General features: G+C 41.7%; 1 protein-coding gene across 1 annotated transcript; it reads right to left on the bottom strand.

Annotated features, from left to right (window-relative positions):
* Positions 1 to 1,443: 1,443 nt before the first annotated feature.
* On the bottom strand, positions 1,444 to 21,058 carry PPIF (peptidylprolyl isomerase F). The gene is made up of 6 exons (XM_061634930.1): positions 20,697 to 21,058; positions 15,603 to 15,633; positions 13,716 to 13,804; positions 8,831 to 8,927; positions 5,963 to 6,038; positions 1,444 to 3,771 (listed from the first exon to the last, which is right to left on the bottom strand). Exons 1-6 carry the CDS (start codon positions 20,919 to 20,921, stop codon positions 3,636 to 3,638), a joined length of 654 nt encoding a protein of 217 aa, XP_061490914.1. The 5' UTR covers positions 20,922 to 21,058; the 3' UTR covers positions 1,444 to 3,635.
* Between the last annotated feature and the right edge of the window lie 5,477 nt (positions 21,059 to 26,535).

Below are 26,535 nucleotides of genomic sequence, written 5' to 3'. Positions count from 1 at the left end.
GGAACTTTTTGCATCTGCTGTTCTATATAGGGTTGCCAGGTCTATGGCCTGAGACTGATCCTGTATCTTTAGGAGAATAAAAAGTCAGCCAAGTGCAGGTGTTCTTGCAACTCTGTAATGGGAAAAAACACAAGGTGGAATTCTCCCTTCCCCCTGCACAACTTTTAAAGATACAGAAGACCTCTTGGAGGCCAGGCCTGGCAACTCCAAGTGATGGCCACTGTCACGAACCCACCCTTCATCAGGGATTATCCCTGACACCCCACGCTTGGTTCAGGAAATCCCCACCCAGCGGGATGCTGGTACAGGAACTGAATAGGACCCTGATATGGTAGCACACGTGACCAGGCAGACACGCAGGAATTTAAATGAACCAAATAACTTTATTTATACAAGATGTTAAATAGTATATTGATGTATAGTCTCTATCTTCCCAACAACAAAACTCCTCACTGTCAAAACCAACGGTCTTTTATTCAAACCTCCCTTAGAACTCTCACTCACACACACCCTTCCCACCTGGCAGTCTTACATCACTCATATTCTGACATTCCATTAACTCCTTCAAATCCGTAACACATTTAATAACCGTTCCCAAGTGGTTTCATTACAGCCACCAACTTGGATGGCTTTAAAAGAGCATTTTTTTTAAATTAAATTTTTATACCGCCCCACTAGCATAGCTCTCTGGGCGGTGAACAACAAGCAATACAAATATAAACAATAAAATCCAATAATACCATACAGCAAAAGTACAGAGAATGAAAGATCTAAAAACAATTACAACACACTTTAAAACTGAATTAAGTTAAATTAAAAGCCCTAGAAAAGAGGAAGGTTTTAACCTGGCGCCGAAAAGACAGCAGCATCGGCGCCAAGCGCACCTCATCAGGGAGACTGTTCCACAGTTCGGGGGCCACCACTGAGAAGGCCCTAGTTCTTGTTACCACCCTCCGAGCTTCTGTGTGGGTCGGAGCTCGGAGGAGGGGCTTCGATGTCGAGCGCAGTGTAGATAAATTAATGGAGGACAATGGTATCGAAGGCTACCAGCCAGTGGTGATGCTCTGCCTCTACAGTCAGAGGCAGTATGCTTCTGAATATCTGTTACTAGAACCCATGATAGGTGAGTGCACTTGTGTGGAGGTCCTACTTGGGGGCTTCCCATAGGTATCTGGTTGACCAGATCTGGTTGACTGGTGAGAACAGGATGATGGACTGGGAGGGCCACTAGCCTGTTCCTGCAGGCACTACTTCTGCTTTTATTTAAAAGATCAACAAGAGTTAAGATGGACAGCCAAGCTTTCTGTGCTGGTGACCTGCAATGTGTGTCCTATGCCCAGAAAATAAGACAAGTATATTAAACCTAGAAGCAGCAGCTGCTCTTGTATTTCTTCACAAGTCCCTTTTACCATTATACTTAGGAAAGACACTGATCATCATTTCTTTAAAAAAGGTATTTAATTATCTTACACATACAAAAAAGAACATGTAACAAAAACACCAATTATTGATACTCGGCCTAAGCCAAACAAGTTAGATTGCTAATATTATAAACATAGTTCAAAGAATGCAAGAACAATTGATAAGAGGTATCTTTAATTAACCTTTCACCACCTGCATAGGTTTAGTGCAAATTGTAGTATTTTAAACCTGCAGTGATGTTATCTGCTATAGAAAAACACTCACATGATAGGGCATTCACATTTTAAATCTTTACTGAGTGTACGAAACACTCAGATACATTTCTTAATAGTATTCTCTATAATATACATAAAAATTAAAAGGTATTTATTGTTAAAAACAGCCTTGTAAGGTTCCCAGTTTAATTTCCCCTTTAACAGAGCCATGCACAATTCACAAGCAAGAACTAGCTCCGTGAACATAGACTGGACTTCTCCATTTAGCTTGTTCCAACAGGCTATTTCAGAGGTCGAACAATTAATGAATTATCAGTAGCAACCTTCATTTGCAAGCACAGGGAATCTCAGGATATTTCAGTCATCTTTTCTTGCTCTGTATCTGTGATCGTAATTTCATCATTGTGTGCCTGCAGTGGATTTTGGACACACATACCTGAGATAATGACAGTGATACTGATTATGTAGGCCACTTTTCCTGCAATTCAAGACATATCTACACAACAGAAATTGATTTAATAACCCCTTTCCACAGGGTACCATAAGAACTGAAGATCTGTGACTGAGGTGGAGGCACTTAAGGATCTCTAGGAATTATCAATACCCTACAATCTCAAGAATTTGGGGGTGTGGGGAGGAATACCTGTGACACTTTAAATAATGTTAAACAGATATGCCCGTTAGCATAAATGGACCCAGAATATGAGCCAAGGGACCCCTCATTGTTTAGTATTTCTTCTTAAATTCAGCTTGCCTCAGTTGAACCTACTGATCATTTAAATAAACGAGTGTGAAGCAAGGGGTAAAAATAATCAACTGCACAAACTTTTCCCTCCTTGCATAATTGTATTAATCCCCATGCCTAATAGTCTTTTCCAGCTATTTACTCTGGTTTTAACATGATACACAAGTAATACACCCAGAGAAATGCAGTGTAATGTAAGCTCTAACATAAACCAGAGCTGTTATATGTGGAACACAGTTTAGTCAACTATTGCACAGGATCCACAAGAGCTGGGAAATAATATACCGTTTAAAGTGAGCCCTTCTGCATGCTCTATTTGAAAGGTTCACAGTTGCATGTGATGTAGTTTTGGCTAGTTCCTACTTTTACAAGGTAACAAAATGTTTTCAGCTGATGTGGGAACATGCTCTCAGATTCAAATCCTAACAGTAGCATGTCACAAGTGTTAAGCCTAAACAACCAAAGCAATTATTAGTTAATTCTGTCTTCTTTGTTAAAGGTTTGTGATGGTCCAGGACAGCACTGGAAGAACACTGTAGGAAGTCCACCGATACCATGTATGTAGCTTGTACTTTAAGCACAGATATATTCTTGCACTATGTGGATCAGCCCCTTTGGTTGAAAAGATTTACTCAATGAGGGTGGGTGATAGAATGCTATTCATTAAGTCATCTTGATGGGTCAGCTGAACTCCTAAGTCCACACTATTAACCATTTAATTATCTATATTCTGACATCTATCCCAGAGAGGCTGGAGATTTGTCATACACTACATATCACTTAATATATTCATTTGAAATAAGAGAGTTCAAGTAAAAATTCAACCAGACTACAGGATAATCTTTATATTTTTAGAAACTTACTTAGTTTTCCCATCATCTAAATAAGATTGTCACAACTCTGTAATTCTGTAAAAGTCACAGTTAAACCACTAAAGAGGTTTTTAGTAGACCTTTGCTAGCAGCCTTTGTCTTTCATTTCCATTATCTATTATAATGAAAAGAACCTTAAGTTAAATACTAAAATCAAATGTACAACTGTTTCAAAATAAAAAATCTGAAAATTGTAATGTTTGACCAAATTGATTTTTAAAGCTGAAATTTTTCATACACTTCTCTTGTCCTTGAACATGGCTCAGCAAGGATTCAATTTTCTTATCAGTACGAAGTCTTATCTAGATGAGAAATGTGCAAGTAAGAATTCATGGATTCCTTTTTGCATCACTGATTCTCCAGAGGTTGGCACATCTTGAATTATGACAGCTGGCCACAGTCAGTAATGACAATCTTCTTTGAAGGCTTCCCACTCTTGGAGCCAAGGCTCTCAATTTTTTTCACAACTTCCATCCCTTCCTTCACATGACCAAACACAACATGCTTCCCATCCAGCCTGCAATACAAACAAAAATAATATAGGAAGGCAAAAAAGCATTGCAAGGTTACTTCTACACTTGTAGTAGGAAAGGGAAGACATATGGAATGATGTGACTTGAAACAGAATTTTCTTCCTACTGAAAAGTTCGATTCAGAATCACACCAAACTGGAAGGAAGCTTAACAGTAGCTTGCCATGATTTCAGAGTGGACAAGTCTAGTTAAGCAAACTAGAATTAGAAACCATAGCTTGACGTGGTTTTGAAACTCTGTTTTGGTGCAATATTTGAATTGAAATAGTTGTGGGCCACTGCTATGTCTCTACAAGGGCCCTTATGCCTAAAGATGGCAGTTCTGAGTAAATGGAAAATGAAAGCAGATGTAAGTTACCATGGCAGGGATATGTAGGCAACTTGCAGCTCAACCAAACCCTTTGGTGCAGCCCTCATAGAATTCAATAGTTCAGTGTAGTCCAGATGGGTTCTCTCTCAGCTTCAGATCCAGCCATCTTTTGGAAGCTCCACCACACTTTGTAAGAACTGCCAGGCTGTATCAGACTAATTTTTGGCCCGGTATCCCATTCCCAAAAGTTGCCAGCAGGATATATCTAGACGCTCACAAGCAGGGCATGATGGTGAAGACTACCCAGATTGTTCTGATATTCAGAGGAATACTACCTCTCAATAAGGTAGTTCCTTTAATCATCATAATTAAAAAACACTGACAGACCTATCCTCCATGTGTTTGTCTTTAGGCAGTCTTCAGTTACTTCCATAGTGGGGTCCCATGACCTGAAGCACTGTGCCAGGAATAGTAGGCAATCTGTCTATTGTACACACACCCCTGCCCCCGCTCAAAGAACAAGACTTTTTGGGGACTCTCAGCCTAAGGCTTAAAATTGGGTGGGGTAGGAAGAAAGATATGCTTCTCCCTCAATACATTGCTTTGGAGAAAGATATGATTCCGAAATTAAATTTAAAATGGCAGTTTTATAGGTTGGAGCACAGAACCTTTTGACAAGGTAGATTTAACTCTACAAAGTTAGTTGAGATGGCAGGATTGTGAGAAGAGGGCACTGTACCGTAACAAAGCTTTTACATTGCCACAGGCTGATGGATAGTATAAGACATGATTTAAAGTCCAGAGGCATCTCTATTCATTCCAATGTTATTGACCAAGCCCTTAGGAGACCGGGCCAAATACCCGAGCCCTCACATGTCAGAAGACTGAAATCTCAACCATATTGGGTCAATCAACCAAACAGTTAAGGGGGAGAAACTGACATGTGCTAAGGCTACCAGATACCAGCAAGCAACTAAAAGATTGCTTATGCTCTTATTTATTCTTATGCTCATTATGGGATGGATCTCTCCAAGTCACACTAGCACTCCAGCAGTCTGTTGCCATATACGACTCATGAGTTGCTTTATGCTCATTAAGTGTTTACCTAGCAGGTAGAAAAACATGCATGTTATGATATAGTGTTCTGCCTGTTTTTCTCCCAAATTATATTAGGCACACAGGAAAATTACATATGGAAAACAGCATTATTATCCTTGCTTCAGGGGGATTAAATACAAGTGTTGAAGCTTATCTGACTCTTTTACCTGACATGCTGTTGTATAAGTACGTATTTGCTATTTATAATACAGTTGTACCAAAATGTTTTGGGGCAGAAATGGAGCTTTCAGATGTGTGCCCCCAGTGTTTTCCAACCCACACATCTCATTTGCAGCCTTCAGGCTAGCTTTTTGTGACTGCTCTTTCTTTCTGCTTCTGCGCCCTTTTTTCGCTCCAGCCAGGTGATAGTATCCACCTGGGGATCACATTGTGAACATGATGACATCAATGCTACAAATCTAGATTTGACTACATAATAAAGCCAATGTACACTGGGAAAAAGCAGCATCACCCTCACTCTGAATGGGATCATTTTTCACAATTAGAAGTGTTGTACTTCACATTAAAAAGATTCAGTCCTATTATTGTTATTAATTTGAAATGGGAGCTACTTGAGGAAGAACACTGCTTATTTCCAAAACTATTACAATTACTACTAATTAAAATTTATAATTTTTCTATAGGGCATTGTCACACTTTCATTTGCTTCCCTCATGCCCCTTAGCAAGGAAATCAAACATGAGTAATTTACCAAGCTTTGAGAAAGCCTTGATTTGAAACACACATGTGTATTTGCAGAATGCTTACCAATCAGTTTTGGCTGTGCAAATGAAGAACTGAGAGCCATTTGTGTTGGGTCCAGCGTTTGCCATTGAGAGAACACCTGCAACAGCAATAAGAGGAATATAATGTCACCATCCAAAAACACAAAACAAAAAACAGCAATTCAGGGAGTTTCTACACAAAGCTTCCTCTTTGGTTTTTGTCCTGTGTTTAAAACAGAGAACACTACGTGCCCAGAGACTTCACAAAACATCCCACTGTAAGTGAGCACTAAAAGATCCAATTTGTTCTGGAAGTATCAGGCACTGGTTCTGGTTTCTCAGAGAATTTCTACAGGAGGGATTAATTAGTTCTATCCCCTTTGGCCCAAATCAAAGATGTCCTCTCCTCCCTCCCCACCTTTCTTTAAGCCAGCTTCCATGCTAGACTGAGTCTTCTACAGTCAAACAACTCAAGTTCAGCTTGGCAAAAGGCAGCACCACACACAGCATATTCTAAGAATGTAGATGTTAACAAGATGAATAGCACATGTGAGACAAAATTATGCAACCTAAGAACTTTTTGCTGGGGATAGTTCCAAGGATGAAAGGCGCATACGAGTCTTGCCCTGTGCCATCTCTCTGTTTCACTAATGGACAAGGACTCATGAAGTCTTGGCTTTCAGGAAATGATTACTATTAATTGCAACACAACTAATACGTGACAACCATTTCGAATTATCACTATCTGGTTTTGATATACTCTTATGCTTATTTAAAAGCTCTGTCCCAGGACATGAGATTTAACAATACCAATGTAAATACATATTTAATAATAAACCTAGTCCCTGCTAGACCCTTTTCAAAACAATGTCATTCCAACTGTACTACAGCAGACATGTACACAGTGATTCACTTGATTTCCAGTGGCAACAAGCAATTTTCTCCAGGCAATCAGCCAGCAAAGTTCTTGAAAAAAATCAGAGATTATGCTTCAATACAAAAAGATTGGATTAGGATCTACCCAACCCAGCAGGGTTGCCACTTTCCTCCCCTTGCTCCTGTGCCTTTGAACTGCAACCTTTTAACTGCAGGACAGAAAATAAAGTTGTATTTGTAAAAACTTACAGATTCTCTTTCAATAGAGGAACAGATCCTCCAATATTTATTTCAAACATTTGCATCCCATCTTTTGGTGTATTTTAAGCCCCACAAGGTAGCTTACAGACATTACATTTTACAGGCAAAATGTTATAAAATGCAACTACCAGGAAGACTAAGAACAAGAGCAGCAACTAAAAGCAATGCGCAGATACCACAAACAAGATGTTCAAAATCTGCCAACAGCTTGGATGAATAGGGTTTTTTTTAAAAGGAGCCTAAACAATCAGTAACGTAGGCAAACTGACAGACATGCCTGGGAACAGCATGAAGTCCTATCTGCCGTAGTCACCCCCTCTACATCTAGAAGACACCTGAACTAGGAGCTATGCAAATAATCAGAATGTATGGACAGCTTTAAATGGGAACAAATGATCTGTGGGATACCGTAGCCCAAAGGTTGAAAACGTCAGGCCTGGGGGCCAAATGTGGCCCTCTGGACTCTTCCCAGGCAACACATTGCTTGAGTGATTTTGCCTGCTGGAATGTGTTCTTGAACTGCGATAACGCCTCTTGCTTGCCTGGAAGGACGATGGAGGATCTGGGGGGAGGGGGGATGTGTGCATGGGTGTATAAAATCATCTCACTTTTGCATGGCAAGAATATAACTAACTGCACAGAGGTAAGAATCACAGCCATTGCTCTGGCTATTTTTGCATCTGGCCCTGTTCACCACTGGTATGCAGTCCACAAGGAAATGTGGCTCTTGGACTAAAAAGTGTTCGCCACCTCTGTGCTAGCCTAGGAAAGAAACCAGCACTCTGTTCCCAAGTGCAACTCAAATAGAGAGTCAGTGAAGTTTTAAGCACTGGTGAGATGCAATCAGTTCTGTGAGAACCAGCCAACCATTGGGTCACTGCATTTTGAACCAATTCAAGTTTCCAAATAGTCTTATGGGCAGCTCCAAGAGCAACACATTGCAATAATCTAATCTGCAGTCTATGACAGCGTCAGTAATTCTGAAAAAAGCCTAATCGTGCCATATCTGGTGTAAGAATCAAAGTCAGTGAAGAATGCTCTAGGCTGTATATACTACATGTGTGTCAACACTGGATCTAGAAAGCTGCGAACCTGATCCTTTACGACAGGGGTGGGGAACTTGTAATCCAGAGGCATCTGGAGAGCCACAACTTCCATTATCCCTGACCATTGGCTAAGTTGGCTGGGGCTGATGGAAGCGAAAGCCCAGCAACATCTGAAGGGTCACAGGTTGCCCACCGCTGCTTTAAGGAATGCAAATCCATCCAGAATAGGATTAACAACTTCTCCATCAATTTTTCATCCAACCAAAACCTGATTCAATCTGGATTGAACCTCATATTTGCCCACCCCCAAGTCTAGACTATTACTGATTCCAGGCAGATGTTCAGACAATTCACTGTCTAGACTGGATAGAAAGAAGGCCCAGAGGTGTGTATCAACTACACACTGATATCATTGAACCTAAACTCCCCTAACAAAGTCACCTTCACAGCTATACTAGGGGAAAGTACCTTTAGCATTCAATTTCACTAGGGGAGGGGTCATTGGTTCCCATAATCCTTTTCAGACATCAGCACGAGGCTCTGGAACCCCCAAAGCACCAATATATTTGTTTTCAGAAGCTGGCCTTCTTGTTCATGAGCTTACTGTATAATCAGCTCTTTCTAAACAGGCTTGGAATTCAAGTCAAGCCCTTCCCTACCTCCAGCATCTGTTTATGTAAATAGCACATTCAAAGAGCCAGAAATATGAGAAGTAAAACTTCGCTTACCTGGTCCAACATGTTTAAGGATGAAGTTTTCATCAGGAAATCGACTGCCATATATAGATTTGCCTCCTGTTCCATTGTGATTAGTAAAGTCACCGCCCTGGAAGAAATACAATGTTTGTCTAATTACACACACATAGCATCACTATTTGCCATTTCTAGCCGACTGAAACTTATAGCCAGATAGTATAGACAATACAGAATATTGTTTGAGATTTATCTATAGTGATTAGATTTGTTAATGTGGTAGAGTGGTTAGGAGAATGAGCTACAAGTCAGGTGGGTTCACAATTAAAATCTCACTTCAGCTATGGACCCAGTAAGTAATCCTCTATTTTTAGCTTCTCATCTGTTCAACAGGAAGAATATTGCCCAACCTATCTTGCAAGGTTTTTGTAAGAACTACTAATACAATATATGTGAAGTGCTTTAAGGAATTAAAGTATGATTTTCAATATCTTTAAAGAAAAAGGCATTGATTAATACAGTGTTGACCTGACTGGAGCTCAATCCCCACTCAGTCATGAAGTTTACAGGCTGGTCTTTGGCACATAGTTTTAAATAGCAAGTATACACAGCACTATCAATTGTGAATGGCCTATATGTTTGTATGATCATTTTTTTCTGAAATGACAAGCAGGGTCTTACTGCTGCTGTTCCTGTGTACCATTCATAACTGATGGTGACCACATTTTTGTGCCATGTAAGCTTCTTATGTAAAAAAACATGAAGTGTGCACTGGCACTGAAACACTCAACCTAGAGGTAACAATTAAAGGTTTTTATTAATGTAGAAGTTTAGGTAATATATACCTTTATTATTCATTTTATGTTTACTGCTAAAATGGATGGAATAGTTAATAGTAATCACACATCCGCAGAGTTTTGTTTGCTGTATTGGTACTGAACTCTTTAAAAATTACCAGAAATTTGTGCAGCATGTTTTTGTATAACTCACCAATGTTGAGCTCTCCAATGACTTATAAGTACTGTTAATCTTAGGGGAAACAATCAGACAGTACAGACCTGTTACACAGGTATTACTCAGCTTCATTGGCTTCAAGTCTGAGTGTTCACCTGGAGAATGCAGCCTGTTCGAGCGGAGCACTATGAAATAGACATGAGACCAAACATCCCTGTGTCTGCCTTTCTTTTTCTCCAAAGCCATGTTTAAACTCATCCTGTGACATGATGTCACAATGCGCTGAGTTGCTCCTGCCTCCTGCTGCACTTCACTGATGGTGGTGGGGAGATTCACAGAATGATGTCATGTCATACAAGCAGTTTCACTATATGTTATAGAAGCAAGGGGGAGAAAAACTGGACTGGAGGATGCCATTTATGGCAGAAGTCCCAAAATGTTCATAATGTCTAGGAAGAATTTGGCATCAACAGTATTCTCATTTGAAGTTTTATTTAGTTTTCTTCTGCTAATAATTTTCAGACTATCAGAGACCACTTGCCCTCATGAGAAGAGTATACCAAGAATACACATATTGTAGCAGTAGCTGCAGAACAGGTAAACCTAGGTTTTTGCAGCTTCTTTTTTTAAAAATGCACCTCAAACCTACAGCCTATGCCAGCTTTCCCCAACCTGAGGCTCTCCAGACACTTCAGAATACAGCTCCCATCTTTTCTGACCGTTGGCAATGCTACCTGGAGCCAATGGGAACTGCAGTCTAAAATCTGTAGTGCACCAGGTTGGGAAAGGCTGGCTTTGAAGGACTTTGAACTGTTACACATTGATAACTTTGCACTCCAGGAAAGATCAAAAGCTTCTACTGAAAAATCATTAAACATCCTCCCTCAGTTTAACATTTTATACTGAGAACTGTTATTTAGGATACACTTAACATGTGCGTCTATTGTTCATATTTCTTCATGGAACTCAGTTCTAACCATGTTTACTCAGAAGACAGTCCTACCAATTGCACAGAGGTGCTTAAGGAATTTATAATTGAAGCTGTTATGTGATAGCAAGGTGGTCTGAAATCACTATCAAGTGTTTGGCTTGCTGTGATCAGGTTTCCTCCATAAAAGTCCAGTATACTTTCATCTAGCAAAAAAGTTTCTGATTCACACTGCTTATGCTTTAAAGGAACTGGAACATAATAAATTATATCAATACTTTAATTATACTTGTGCAAGCCTGGAAGCACACCCTATAATTTAAATATATTTAGACTGTCAAGGACCTGTAGTTCTAATTGTACCAATTAGCTACATCACAGTGACTTCACATTATAGAATGACAGGCATTCTTGCTACAGGTTTAGAAGATGAATACTACAATCTTAACATGCACTTAAATAGAGTTTACTTCAGGTGCTTGCTTAGAGAGCTTAACATACATCACAAACACAACTACAGAGCTGTTCATTAACAAACATACAAAATATTACCTCCTGAGAATTTGGGAGTGGGGGAGAAGAGGCCGGGGTTAGGAACAATCTTTTGTCACAGCCACTAAAAATTAAGAGCATACAATACCAATTCTTCATTTTTTACTTCAACACTATGAAGGATACTATTTGTATCTAAGAATTATTCCTTCCCTCTAACATCACAACCCACAAACAAGGAAAACAGACACAAAGGTCCAGCCCATCAGTTAGACAGCTTAGGTATTTTTCTGCTATCCTTGTCAGGCACCACTATTGGCTCAGCTCAGACTTAGAAGAAGAAGAAAAAACAGAGTTGTGGAAGGAGGTAACTTGATTCCAAAAGGCAGAGGGGAGAAAGTTATCAGGCTTGAGTAGAAAAGGAAAAGAGTCTTACATCTTTCCAGGATGATTGTTTTCAGGAATCTGAATTTCAGTTTTCTACATTCATCTCCAAGGACATAATTATTTTTAAGGGCTTTCATCTCAAATGCATTCAAAGCTATTTAACATATACAATTGAAATACACCCTCCATGTGCAAGAGGAAAGACCTCAATTATCTTGTCCACAATAAAACAGATATGCAGATTTAACTTTGCACAGGCGATCTCCTCTTTTTAATTGAGCCTGTATGATAGGAGTGGGGAACTTGTGGGCCCCCCTCCCATATGTTGTTGGATCACAACTCCCATCATCCCTGACCATTGGCCATGCTGGAGGGGATGATGGGAACTGGGAACCCAAAAAGATTACAGAGGTCCACAGGTTTTAAACCTTTCCAGGATGCTATCCCCTAACCTTTGTAAATAAAATCCTTTACACCCTATTTACAGCAATTTGGAATGATTCAACATCCAAATTAGACAAATTAGAAGGAACTTGCACCTCACACATGCTTTAAGTTAAACATGTCACTGACTCAGCCAACCAAATTGCAATACGACATAACTATATACCCTTTTCAGGCTGAGTGTTTGTAAAGGCACCTGTGGTATTCTCCTTTGAAATATTTATTCTCCCAACAGCAGAATATAACACAGTGAAGATTACACTTGTCAAAGTTCAAGAAGGAGAAAAGATACACTGCCTGTTTTTCCTCCTACCAAATAAGGCTCATTACAATTCCACACAAACAGCTAAAGCCTCTTTTCCCAACTAATGGTCCCTTTAGAGAGAGCAAGCTGTTTGTTTTAGCAGAGGAAAAACAAAATCAGACTGTCTTACACAAGGTTTCCCAAAGCAGGGCAGCACTCATTTACTCACATGACACAATTTTTTTCTAGACAACCACAGTAACAACTTTCTAGATGTATAAATCTCAAATCTTTGCACATACAGTGTTAAAATACTGTGGAATACTTGTTTCCTGCATTTGAAAGATCACATATTGGTAAAAAACATTACACCAGAAATGACCCACAGTCAACAAACAGCTCCCTATCCCCAAACACTCCTTAATCTACCTGTGGAGGTTCCACTGAGGGTAGAAATCATGGGAGTAAACACAGGGAAGCTGGATACCAGGAGCTGCCAATCCCTTCATTTAAGGTGGGGTTTAATCCGCACTACTTCCAACTGCACTCTCGGCTCCCACTATAGATTTCATATTTTAAAGTCCTCTCTCCACCCAAGTGAATTCCAGTGGTATTTGCTCCACCACCCAGAGGTCCTTGAAGAAAGGATATCATATAAACAAAGAAATAGAAGCTTCCTTGGTAAATGAAGATGTCATGCCTCTACTACTAACACTCATGCTTTCTGTTTGATTGTGCCTGGTGGCTAGAGCAGTGGTTTTGGTTCAAGTCCTGGGTTAGCCATTAGTTGGGAACAAGCTAAAAGGTGCTTTGCCATCTCATTATTTTAATTTGTTAGGAGTGACTTCCAACAATTTGCCATTAAGGACCTACTCTGCCACATGTTAAATCCTGACCCTGAATCACATTGCCTATGAATTATTTAGCACCAAGTCCTCTATGAACATGTAAAGCCTTATGGGTTGAGAGAAGACCCCTTCTGAAAATGCTCAGCTCCAAGACAGACAGCTTGCCACATCAGGCTGAGATATCCAGGGCCAATGGAGGCTCCACTCCGGGGAGGGTTAATATCTATGACAAATTGCCTTTACTCTGAACTGTCATTGTTTATAGTTTTATAGTTTTATCGTTGTATTGTATTATTATGATGTATTTTATTGTAACCGAGATGTACGTCGCCTAGAGTGGCCATTGGCCAGATAGGCGACAGATAAATTAAATTATTATTATTGTTGTTATTATTCCACAGCGCTGCCAGTTTTCCATCTGTAGGATACTACACCCAAGGATGTTGAGAATTCACCGGATTATTACATGGTAACTTGACATACAATACAACAACTTCCCATTGCTGTAGCAATGATTCTGCCACAAGTGAAAGTTTTCTCCAGGCAATTGCATTTCATTCAATTACACTTCAGCTGCTTTTTTAAAACTTCAAGTAGCTTAGCAGAAACTTTTGTTTTCATTACCTGGCACATGAAAGAAGGAATCACTCTGTGGAAGGTGGAGCCTTTGTATCCAAAGCCTTTTTCTCCAGTGCAAAGCGCTCTAAAATTTTCTTGGGTGTGGAAAGGGGAGAAGGTAGATTTGTTACTAACAGAAAAGCTAGAAAACACTTTGTACAAAACAAAGACTACACAAGCAATAACACAATCCATCCAAAAGTGCATTATTTCAAAGTAATAATTTGAACAGATTCTTCAAAAGATCTGAAACATATTATACCAAGAGCGGGTGCAATGATTTCTCCATTTACCAAAAGCCTCCTCCTTCCACTCTGAGTTACTGAGATATGCATACCTGAAGTGTATTAGGCAAAACAGCTTTAACATTTTAGGTATGCAAACAGCTGCCATCAACTTTCTGCCATTTTCACTAATTTCAATAGAACTTTAGCTTGGAAAACCTAAACAAAGATGGCAAACCTGTACCTGGGCTGTGCAACTTCAGGCTACGGGTGGAGGCTCACACGACTGAATACACACAGAAAATCTGGGGGAAAGGTTCTTCCAGATAAGGCTGCTCTCAAATGTGTAAGTTTTCCATATGCATTCAATTAAGTGAGCCCCCAAATGCAGCTGAAGCGGTACAACTCAGAAACAGGCTTAATACCTCAGTGAAAACCAGGCCTTGGAGTGCAATGCTACACCTTGTTACTCAGGTCGAAAGACACCAGAACTTTTCAGCTCCATCCCATTCCACTGGCAGCATCTTCAATCGCCTGCAAAGGCAGTTCTAGAATATCAGGGCCAGGGCATCCCACAAAGGATGAGGGACCACAGAGAGATATGAATTATCAGCAGAATCCTGGTGCATTTGTCAAAATATTTTAGGCATACCATGAAGCTCTCAATCACAGTCTTTTTGTTTATTCTTAGACGTATTTGCTAATAGTGCAAACATAAGGCATTAAGCAGATGGAGTATAATTACACTTTTGTCAATTCTTAGTTGCCTCTAAAGAATTTTTTGTAGCCATACAGTACAAGAATCAAAGAAAAGAAATATGGTTGCTATAATTTAGAGATTTGTTGTCTTCATGACTGAAAATTCTGCAGGCACTTTCCACATGCTGAACATTTCCGATGCCATATAGAATCCTGCATAGGCAGGATTTCAAGTATATAACTGGAGATGCTGGATTTGGGTCAATAGTTACAAGCCTTTTATCTTAGTGTATTTTTGCACAGTCAAAAACCTTTAGCAATGAAGTGATGGACACACAGACTGACAGCAAAGAGAAAAGCCTGGGCTCACATGTCCACTGCAGCTGCTCATGCCTCAATGAACCATGTAGGTCTACTTGAAGTTGATTTACATCATAATCCTATACATATCTACTCAGAAGTTAAGTCCCACTGAGTTCAATGGGTCTTACTCTCAGGAAATGTGGATTTAGGATTGCAGCCTTAGTCTCTTCATGAGTTTCTAAGGAACAAATAGATGGATGCATCTCCTTACAGGAAACGCTCACTGAGAAAGTGAACGATCACAACTTTGTTCATGCAGGTAATGCAAATGCAGTAAGGAACAAAAAGATGTTGGGCAGCAGAGTAGAACCAAAATTATTCAAGTGAAAGGGTTCAAGTGTGTGTAAATCATTGCCTTTGCTTCTTCAACAATTCTCATTATTTAAAAAATTCTGAAGAGCTAAAGCAACATCATAATACACATAAAAAAAACCCGGAGAGAGATGCTACAAATAAGAAAGATGCCTCTCTTGCAACCACAAAGCTGACTGAAACTTTAAGGCACTATTTTTGTCTCAGAAAAAAAGCATTTCAATTGTCCTAATTTTTTACTAACATGGTTTAACCTTGACATTTCAATGAGGCACTGGCAAAAGCATTGTCTTACCTGCTGTCTTTGGCACCACATCAGCTTTCAGCTAATGGGAGTAAAAAGAAAGAGAGACTGAGAAAACACATCTATTTTAACATAAAAATACATAATCTATTAAGAAACATTATCAAGAGGCATAACGATTTAAATAAAGATCAGCCGAATAAAACCTGTACCAATTGTAACCAGCCCTTACAAATTAATGATTTCAACCACTCCTCTGTCTTCATTCCATTAAAATGCTTTCATCTGTAATTCAAGACTACATCTTATAAGCAAATATTATGCTGGGCATAGTAGTTAAGAATATGACTGCTTCAGACACAAGAGACACTTTCAGGATCATTTGCAGTTTTTCACAAGTGGAAGTTCTTTGAAGCATCTCTCGTTGTACACTGAATACAAACACCCATCTGTACTCACCTGGCATGTAAAATGGATCAAACACTAAGGCAAAAGAGTAGGAAGAAGTGAAATCATGTCCAAACAGGTCTTAAAGGAGCACCTCTCATTTTACCCTATAAGGAAGTTAGGAGTTTTTATTGGAAATCATGGCACAGCAGCAGCTTGGTCATATTGCACCAAGTACTGGTTTTATTGCAAATTCAGGTCTACAAGGAAGAGATCAGAGTCAGCGTGACCTTCCTGTGAAGGTTGCTCAAAATCTCAAATGATACAGCAGGGGTGAGGAACCTTAGGCCCAGGGGCCAAATGTGGCATTCCAGGCCTCTCTATTTGACCCTTGGAACTCTCACCAGGCCACTAGTCAGACCCTTCACTGGCCCTGCTTCACACTCTTGAGTGTTGTTGCCTGGCTTGAGTGTGTCCTTGAAGTCTGGTAATACCTCTTCTTTGTCTGGATGGAGGATAGAGAGGGGTATATGAGTGTGTGTAAAAGTTAGCCTACTGTAAAGGTAAAATTTACATTAATTAAGCACCCACTTTTGCTTCTGGCCTCACCCACGACTGGCATATGGTCCTTGAAAGGTTCCCCACAAAGGAATGCAGCCCTTGGTCTGAAAAAGGTCTCCCACCCACGTGCAACCGCAGCCTCCCAATATTAAGTGGAAACACTAGTCACACACTGATCACATCTGTAGAAAGCAGAGCAATCTTAAGATGAAGAAGGGTGGGCTCGGAAGGAGAGGGGTTGATCCATAAAAGGCTCACAAATAATTCAGGATTAAATATGCACACTCAATCCTTCTCAAATTTAACTCTTCTTGCACTAAAACCAGAAAAACAGCAAAAGCATTTGTTAATAAAAAATAGCTCTACAAGCACAGCCCAAATGTGCTCTTGCCCAGAATTTCTCATTTTTTACCTCCATCTCTGTCATAGAGCACTTAGCTATGAAGAAAACACTTTCAGGTTTCTGAAGTTGAAATTAGTTAACCTAAAGGTATTACTTTACCACAATAAAAAAGCCATAGTTTCAATTTGAATCTGAGGAAGGGGCAAAGGGGACAGGTTTTCATTGGTGAAGATCTACCTACACAACAGCTGGGAGACAAAACCTTAACAATCTCTTAAAAGGCACAGAAATTTTGCAGCGCCAAGTTTTACTCTACTATAAATGCAATTGTGAACTTCCATGGGTTAAGCACCTGCTTGCTTGGCATCATGTGATGCTGTCTGTAAAATTACTCACAATCATTTGGAGATGTCATTGGGCCAATTTATGACATAAGCCTTAACACTCATGGCTCTTGCCAGAGATCCTGCAAGTGCTTGCATGTGTAAAGATTACATCAGAATGGACCTTCCATATAACCTTCCCAGAGATTCCCACATGCATGACTTGGCAAAAGATTCAAGATACCTCTTTAAAAGGTACATGGAAAAAACAAAAGGATAACCAATTCTTTGTGCATGTGAGCTTAATGAGATCACTTACGGTTACACCAGAAGTGTACTTGCAACCTAATTACTAGGCCACAACTTTTGTGTTTACATGTCTGCCTTCCTACACATTTGTGCTTTTACTATCTCAAATTGGTACAAATCAAATTGGGGACACACAAATACCCTGGAGTAAAAAAAAAGCCCTCAAAAAGTTTCCCTTCCTGCTCACCTGGAGATGATTATGACTCGCCATAGGCAGCCAGGCTTAGAGAAGGCCTGTATCTCAAGGACATATTCTACAACCTGCCTATACAGTACAGCATCCAACAGACTCTGCTACGCATGACAAAACTCAGGGCATGTTTAGACCGTGTTCCACAGATATGTATTTCCATATCTGGGAATACACAAGTATGGGTACAGAAACCAGTGTGGTGTAATGGGCTTAGACTAGGGAGACTAGAGATTAAATTTTTACTTGGTCATGAAGCTTACAGAGCAATACTGGGCCAGCCACTATTTTAGCCTAATCTACTCATCAGGATTGCTGTGAGCATACAACAAAACAACCCCCATACATACTGCTTTGAGCTCCTTGGAAGACAGGAGAGATATAAACAAGAGGCCGACAAGACATACACATAAACTCCTTCCTTCATGTTGCTCAAAGCAGATAGAGTGAAGACCACCAATGGAATTTTTGAACCCATTGGCTTTTCTACCTCGTGATCTGGACTTCACCATTAATATTTTTTACCAGCCTCTTAGTAATGAGGCAGTCAGACCAAAGTCAACAACTCATAACCCTCCTCCTGCCCACCCCTGGGGAAAACCAGAAGGCGTTTATACTATCTGTCAAGGATTTTACAGCAGGATCAGTTGTAGAAAAACATGAAATTGATATACTTTTCATTTCCAAAAATCTCCATAAATATCCTTGGAATAATTCAGTGTGAGCACATCATGAGCATATAACATTTCCAGACCACAATATTTATACCTTCCTCATCATAAAAGTTATCATAACACTATGTTGACTCTGATAAGAATAGACTCCAGTTAGCTGCTTCTGAATATCAGTGGACTTGGACAGATAAAACATTGCCCTAGTAAATACAACATCAGGCGTCATTTCCCCCTCCCCACACACTCAAGTCCTAGAGTCCTGTGATTTAGGGTTTGTTTGTTTTTAAAGAGACAACCTTGTTCCTAATATTTTGTAGATTAGTTGGTCCAAACGAAAGCCTCTTACTTGCCTCCCTATTCTTCTTCCATAAAACCAAAGTGGCTACCAGGTTTCTATGTACAATTTTTGGTAAGAGTTTTGATTAAGATTTGTTGGCCAGTAATTTCTGCTGGAATATTTAAACAAAGGCTCCAGTTGAGAAGTCAAGACTCAACAATAATTGAGGCTACTTAGTGGAAAAAATAACCTATCTCCTGTTGTAGCTGTGAGGTCATAACTATAGCTCTTGAAAGGAGAAGGGCCAGAGGCCTCCAAGCAATAATTGAGGTACCAAACACTTTTGGCAACTTCTTCCAGCTTGTCATTTAAAGATCTTTACTAAGTTCTATTGTACAGAGTTCACATTCTCTCTCTCACTCAGTCTCAATGCAATCCCCAAAAGCAAATTTGCTAAAGGAATTCATATCTGACTAAGCAGCTTTTGGAAAATTGTTTCCAGAAGAATCATTAATTTAGAATAACTAGAACTCACAATCCTAAGTAAAATATAAAGCCAGTGTGGCACTGTGGTTAGAATACTAGGCTATAACATAGGACCTGGGAGAAGTGGGTTCTAATCCTCACTCAGCCATGAAGCTCACTTAATCAATGTCTCTCAGTATGACTGACCTCACAGGGTTGTTGTGAGGTTAAAATGAGGAGGGGGAGAACCATGTTGTGCCACCTTGGAGGAAAGGTGGGGTAGAAATGTAGTAATAAAGAAAGAATAGGATTGTCTTAGATTTTTTGAGAACCAGTGTGGTGTAGCAGTTAAAGTGTTGAACTAGGACCTGGGAGACCAGGGTTCAAATCCTGACTCAGCTGACTTTGGGCCATTCACAGTCTCTCAGCCTAAACTTCCTCACAGGGTTGTTTGAGAGGATTAAATGGAGCGGCAGGAGAACCATGTACGCCATCTTGAGCTCCTTGGAGACAAGGTGGGATATAAATGTAATAATAAAATAAAAAACAAATATTATCTTTCCCTTTTGTAGGCTACATGCCCAAACTCAAACTCAATTAATTTCAGGTTAATCTGATATAAATACAATTTCATGGCTTGGTTCTCAGAATTTGAAACACTGAATGTGGTATCCTACTGCTGTGCCAAGTCTCTATAACAAAATTTAGGCAAAGAAGGGTTCTCTGTAGCTGCAAAATGTGGAATTCCTTTCCTCTGCAGAAATATCAGCAATCTGCCTCCCAGAACCACTGTCAAACCTCCCCAAATAGGAGATCTCTGTTGAGCCAGCACATGTAAGAAGGGAGGTTAATCTTTCTCTTGGGAACAAGCATCACTTAAAATTTCAATTGCATATATATTCATGCATCAAAAGAAAGGGTGAATCCACATTTTCACCAACTCAATTTTTAATTGCTAAATCATGCAGACAGTACAATTTCTTAGAAACAAACACAATAGTAGCCTCCTATGAAAGCTGCGTAATTTACTCCAAGTAAGCGCTAAGAGCTAAGGAAACATTGCAACAAAAGCACCTCGAAGACAGCGATGCATATTCAAGGTCACATCTTTAGCCACCTTAATAAGGGGTACAAAAGTTTAATGGCGATTCCCAACGTTGCTAACTTTTGAGCTCTTAACTTTTTCCCTTGGCCTAACTTCCTGCTCCTCTCAACAGCAAAAAGCTCAAGTCAAAAAGCACCACCTGTTGACGTCTGCCCGCCTTAGGAACCTTAGTGGGGTGGAGTGGGATGGAGTGGGGTGGGCACACTGAAATGTGCCAATCTAATCTTAGCAGGGCAGTATCTAGAGCCGCGTGGCAGACAAATTCAACAAGTAATGCTTTCTTGCTCCCACTTGCATAGTGAGATCTTCAATTTGTTGAATGTCAACTATCATAGGAGCAGCGACCCTTTCATTTTTGAAAAGGCGATGTGTTAGCCACTCTGATCCAGCCACAATTAGACATACGCTCCAAGGGCACCTTGGAGACACGGAAAGGCGCTGGGATCAAATCCAATCCACGTTCCCCCATTGAGAAGGGAAAGGAGACCAGAGAGAAGACAACGATGCGTACCTCCAACACGACCCGGCCGAGAGGCTGGTTGTCAGCTCCCATGTCCAGGTAGACCAAAGGGTTGTTGTCGTCGTCCCGCCTCTGGCTACTGCAGGCGCGGCCGGTGCGGCTGAGGGCGCGCTGGGAGAAAACCTGGAGCAGCAGCAACTCCTCGGCAGCGGCCCGGCACTGCTGAGGCTGCACGAGAAGCAGCATCAGGCGGCGGGCAGAGTTGAGCGCCAACATTGCTACTGACGGCGCCCGCGGCGGCGAAGAAAAAAGAAGCGGCTGTGACTGAAACCAAGAGCCAACCTTCGGAGCAATTGCCAAACGCGTGCGTGCGCCTCTGCGTAACAAGCCCGGAACTAGAACTGAATATCTGTCCGGCGCGCTCGGGCCCTTTTAAGAGCTTCCTTCGCCGCCGCCAGTACCTCGCAGCGCCCCCAGAGGCAAGAAAGGGAGTGGTGCGTACCAATAGCGTCACGGGTGGATTAAAAAACAGCGGCGCTAGAGTTGCCCTCTCCTAGCTGATTAAGTTCTCAAGGGAAAGGCCGCTTTTGTTTTTTGTGTGTACTCCAGACAAGTGTGAAACCCAGTGTGGTGTAGTGGCTAAGGTGTTGGACTATGACCTGGGAGACCAGGGTTCGAATCCCCACATAGCCATGAAGCCCACTGGGTGACCTTGGGCCAGTCACTGCCTCTCAGCCTCATGAGAACCCTATTCATAGGGTCGCCATAAGTCGGAATCGACTTGAAGGCAGTACACATTCATTCAGGCAAGTGTATTGGTTTAATTGTGACGTTTAGCAAGTAGAGCGATGGACCTGGAGGTTTAAATTCCTTCTCACTCAGCCCCTTTGAAGTCCAGGTCAGTGGTGTACCAAGGGGGGGGGGCAGGTGCAGGCAATAAGGGGGTGCGATTCTTGCCCGCTACAGAGGGATAGTCCGCCACCCCGGAGAAAGAAGCATGCCGCGCTATTTGCAGGAAGTGCTTGCCTTTGGTCTGGGGGGAGATATGGAGCGGAGGGTGAGTTGCTCAATTGGGGGGGAGAGACGCTGTTTGGGGGTGGGTGCTGGATTGGAGCGGAGAACGAGGGTATGCGCGCGAAAATGCGCGCCGCGGGTGAGGCAGCCCTGGGTTAGCTTTGTATCGCTCTTCAGCCTTTTGCCAGGCAGGGCTGCCTTTCCACGTGGCAGCAGCTTCTTCTCTAGGCTGAGCTGGAGAGAGGGCAAAATAAGAAACTTCGGCCATGGGTGGACTCTGCCAGCCGCCAGATATTTTCGGTGTCCTGGAGTTGGGGGAAGAAGGGCCGGTCTGGCCTGTCAGAAAGCGGAAAGAAAGAGGAGTGAGTGTGTGTATGTGGGGGGGGTGTCACCCAAATGGGAGCCAGGTAGCTAGAATTAGGGGGAAGGGAGGGAAGAGCCGTGCCAAAACTAATGACCCCCTGCCGCCCCAATAGCGGTCTAAATGCGGTAGTTTCTCCTGAATGGCAATATGAATTGATGGGATTTCTAACTAAAGGGATGTTCTGCAAGCGAATAAAGGGGACGGTGTAGAAGCTGGAACGGAACGGGCCCTTTATAAAAGAAATTGATGCCAAAAACACTGGGATGTGTTAGAGACACTTGAAAACAACATTTAGGAACAAAAACCATTCCGATAGGATTTTATTAACCCTTTAACAACCAAAATGCCCTCTGGAACGGAATGAAACAGCCCGGAACGGCGACTTCCTGGTGAGCCAGACCTCTGAAATTCACCAGTCCCACATCACTACATGGGATGCATGCAATAAGACACAAAACGTCCACGAAAACCATGTTCCGATACCCGTTCCGGGCTAAATACGCTTTTATGTAAACAGCCCGGAACGGTGACTTCCCAATGAGCCAGACCTACCAAATTCACCAACCACACATGTTGCTGCCTCTCCTTTTGTTGAGAAATGGGAGATAACACAGGATGACCCAGGAACCTCTGGGGTGATCAGCAATACCCGTTCTTGCTGTTTGTAGGTCCACTAAGCAGCACTATTGGTGCTGCTACCAGGTTGCGAATGGCTGGTGAATTGGGGAGAGAGAGAGAAAGAGAGATTGGAGGGGCAAGTTGGCTGGCAGAAGGGGAGAGAAATAGAATTTGCCTTCTGTGAAATAGATGTGCTATCACAGGAAAAAACTGGGTTCAAAGAAGCGCTCTTGTTGGAAGCGTTGCCATTTAGTGTATGCCCTTTGTGTGATAGAGCGAGATTACGTACCACAAGACGCTCAAGGAAGAGTAATTGAATTGATATATTCTTTACTGGCATGAATTCCATACAAAAGCAATACATATGTTTGTTGCAACCTCACATCCCCCACACTACGCATTCCTTTTTACAACTGTTTTATAGCTTGCCAGCCACTTATCTCTGCAGCTGATTACATGCAGCTGTGGTTACTTTCCGCTTTGCTCCTTGATGGTTTAACCCTTTCTTGGACATGTCTTTTACAGAAAAACATATAAAAAACCATTATGCTACTGTTTAGTCCAACAGCTCTTGTGTGCTTGGGCTCAGACTCCACCTCTGCCTTGTATTCAAGTTCTGGGCCAAACCTCACCAGTTTGCTTTCTGTGAAATGAGTTTCTGACATACCTACTTTCAAAATCAAGGTTATTAAAGTCTGGAACCTGTGGGAGGGACTCCCACTCATTGGGCAGAGTGCATGAGGTGGAGGCAGAAGAACTTTCCAGTCAAAAGGCTCTCAGGCAAGAAGGCTGGAGAACAGGAGCTTGGATAGCCACTGCCAGTCTGAGGGCCAAACTAGATGAGAAAATGGGCCTTGTAATGTGGTTGCTGTGAAAGCTTGTGGCCCAGAGCATTCACTCATACAGTTATGCATGACTGGTTCATTTGATTGACTTGGCTGGTTCAGATGTTGTTTTGGGCTCTGTTTAGAAAGATGTATTATTGCATGCAACGTGGCTTATGTGGAGGTTTTGTGACTTTTTGCATGAATCCCATCTAGTCATGTTGGACTGGTGAATTTGGTGCGTCTGGCTCATTGGGAAGTCGCAGTTCCGGGCTGTTTTACATAAAAGCGTATTATAGCCGGGAACAGGTATCGGAACGTATCCCACTCCTACTGCAACAACTACAACACACATACCTGGAAATGGAAAATTCCATAAAAACATTAAACATCCCCAGACATGGGCACACACACACACACACACAACCCACACACACATACAAATACACATACAAACTCATAGGGTCTGTGACACAGCCCCATTGAACATGAATCTTGACAGAATTTCAAATCGTGATAATCCTCCTGCTCAACACACAGTTATTTGGCGTGGTTCTGTTAGCCTACTTCTGAACATGAATTAGTTAGCCCTCATTGCCTTTTGTGCTCAATGCAATATAGTAAAAGTGTGGGTTTCCCCCATTATTTCCACGCAGTGCAGAAAGGATTGCAACCACTGGGTATATTATCAGAAGGACGTGGGTTCAGCCCTGTAGCCAGAGTGGGGCAAATGTGTGCACTGCTCTCCCCCGCATGTTGTTCCCACCCTCCCGAGTTTTTGGAAAATTGTCTTTTTAATTTGTGACATGACAGACAATGACAGCCTCCATTTAAAGGGCAACAGCTTGTTTTAAGAACAAGAGCAATTTAAGAACAAGACCTCAGAAAAATCCAGTGAATACAGCAGGGTGAGGGCACAACAAAAGTCTCATCTGGAAGAGCCCCCAAAGGTCTGCTCATTCAAGACTTTCCCTGACTGAATGTGGATTTTTCATTATCACTATCCCCCCATAATTACTTAAGTGATCCTGAAAAAACAGCCTGCATAATAACATGACCTTTTAAAAGTTAAATATTTATTTTTTATTATTTACTTATTAAATTTATATCCCACCCTTCCTCCCAGAAGGAGGCCAGGGCGGCAAACAAAACACTAAAAACATCTTTAAAAAAACCTTTACAATATATTAAAACAAAATATCTTTAAAAATATATTAAAACACCTTTAAAAACATCTTTAAAAAAACCTTTAAGAACATTTAAAAAAGTAATTCCAACACAGACACAGAGTGGGATAAGGTCTCTACTTAAAAGGCTTGTTGAAAGAGGAAGGTCTTCAATAGGCGCCAAAAAGATAACACAGATGGTGCCTGTCTGATATTTAAGGGGAGGAAATTCCAAAGGGTAGGTGCCAAAATACTAAGGTCCTCTTCCTATGTTGTACGGAATGGACCTCCTGATAAGATGATATCTGCAGGAGGCCCTCACCTGCAGAGCACAGTGATCAACTGGGTAAGTAAGGGATAAGACAATCTTTCAGGTATCCTGGTCCCAATATGGGCTTTGTACACCAAAACCAGAACATTGAACTTAGCCCGGTAGCTAATAGGCAGCCAGTGCAATTCTTTCAGCAGCGGGATGACATCTTGGCGATACCCTGCCCCAGTGAGCAGTCTCGCTGCCACATTTTGCACCAGCTTCAACTTCCGGACCAACCTCAATGGCAGCCCCACACAGAGCGCATTACTGTAATCCAAGCCTGAAGGTTACCAGTGCATTGACAACAGTGGTCATGCTGTCCTGGTCCAGAAAGTGCTGCAGCTGTCTTACCAGCCAAAGCTGGTAAAAGCACTCCTAGCCACTGAGGTCACCTGGGCCTCTAGTGACAAGAATGGATCCAGAAGCACCCCCAGACTACAAACCTGCTCTTTCAGAGGGAGTAATATCCCATCCAAAGCAGGCAATTGACCAATTATCCAAACTCGGGAACCACCAACTCACAGCTTCTCTGTCTTGCTAGGATTCAGACTCAGTTTATTGGCCCTCATCCAGCCCACTACCAAGCCAAGGCACAAGTTAAGGGCTTGTACGGCCTCTCCCAATTCAGATGTTAGTGAGAAATAGAGCTGTGTATCTTCAGTGTACTGCTGACACCTCACCCCAAATCTCTTGATGACTTTTCTCAAGGACTTCATATAGATGTTAAACAGCATGGGGGACAAGATACTACCCTGTGGCACCTCACAGCAAAACTGCCAGGGGGCTGAAAGACAATCACCCAGTGCTATTCTCTGAAAACGACCCTGGAGGTAGGATCAGGACCACTGTAAAACAGTGCCTCCAATACCCATCTCACTAAGTTGGCTCAGAAGGATACCATGTTCATTAGTATCAAAAGCTGCTGAGAGATCAATTAAGAATAACAGGGTTGCACTCCCCCTGTCCTTCTCCTGATAAAGGTCATCCATCAGGGTGACCAAGGCTGATTCAGTCCTATAACCAGGCCTGAACTCCGATTGGAATGGATCAAGATAATATTTTATCCAAGAGTACTTGCAATTGCTGCACCTAGGGGGTATTTGCAACCAGGTGGTAGTTGTCACAAACCAATGGGTCCAGAGTGGGCTTTTTCAGGAGCAGTCAGATCACCACCCCTTTCAGGGTGGCTGGCATCACTCCATCCTGCCAAGACCCATTGATCACACCCTCGATCCACTCGGTCATATCCCCTCAGCAAGCCTTCATAAGCCAAGAAGGACAAGGGTGGAGAGGACAGGTTGCTGGTCGCATTGTCAGAAACATCTTGTCCACAGGCCACATCAACTGATCCCAAGAAATTGTAGCAGATGTTGCCCTGGACACCTCACTGGAGACTACAGTAGAGGTGGATGGGCATCAAGATTGCTACGGAGGTGAGCAACTTTACCTTCAAAGTACCTTGCAAACAATTCACAGTGGGCCTCCAAAGGGTCTAAAATTCCATTTCCTACAATTGATGTCAACAGACCTAGACAATACAGAAAAGCTCCACTGGATGGCTATTTGAGGATGTGATGGAAGCAGAGAAGTG

Source organism: Rhineura floridana, chromosome 7 (genome assembly GCF_030035675.1).
Source record: "Rhineura floridana isolate rRhiFlo1 chromosome 7, rRhiFlo1.hap2, whole genome shotgun sequence".
NCBI lineage: Eukaryota > Metazoa > Chordata > Lepidosauria > Squamata > Rhineuridae > Rhineura > Rhineura floridana.
This window is presented reverse-complemented; position numbering and strand designations above follow the sequence as displayed.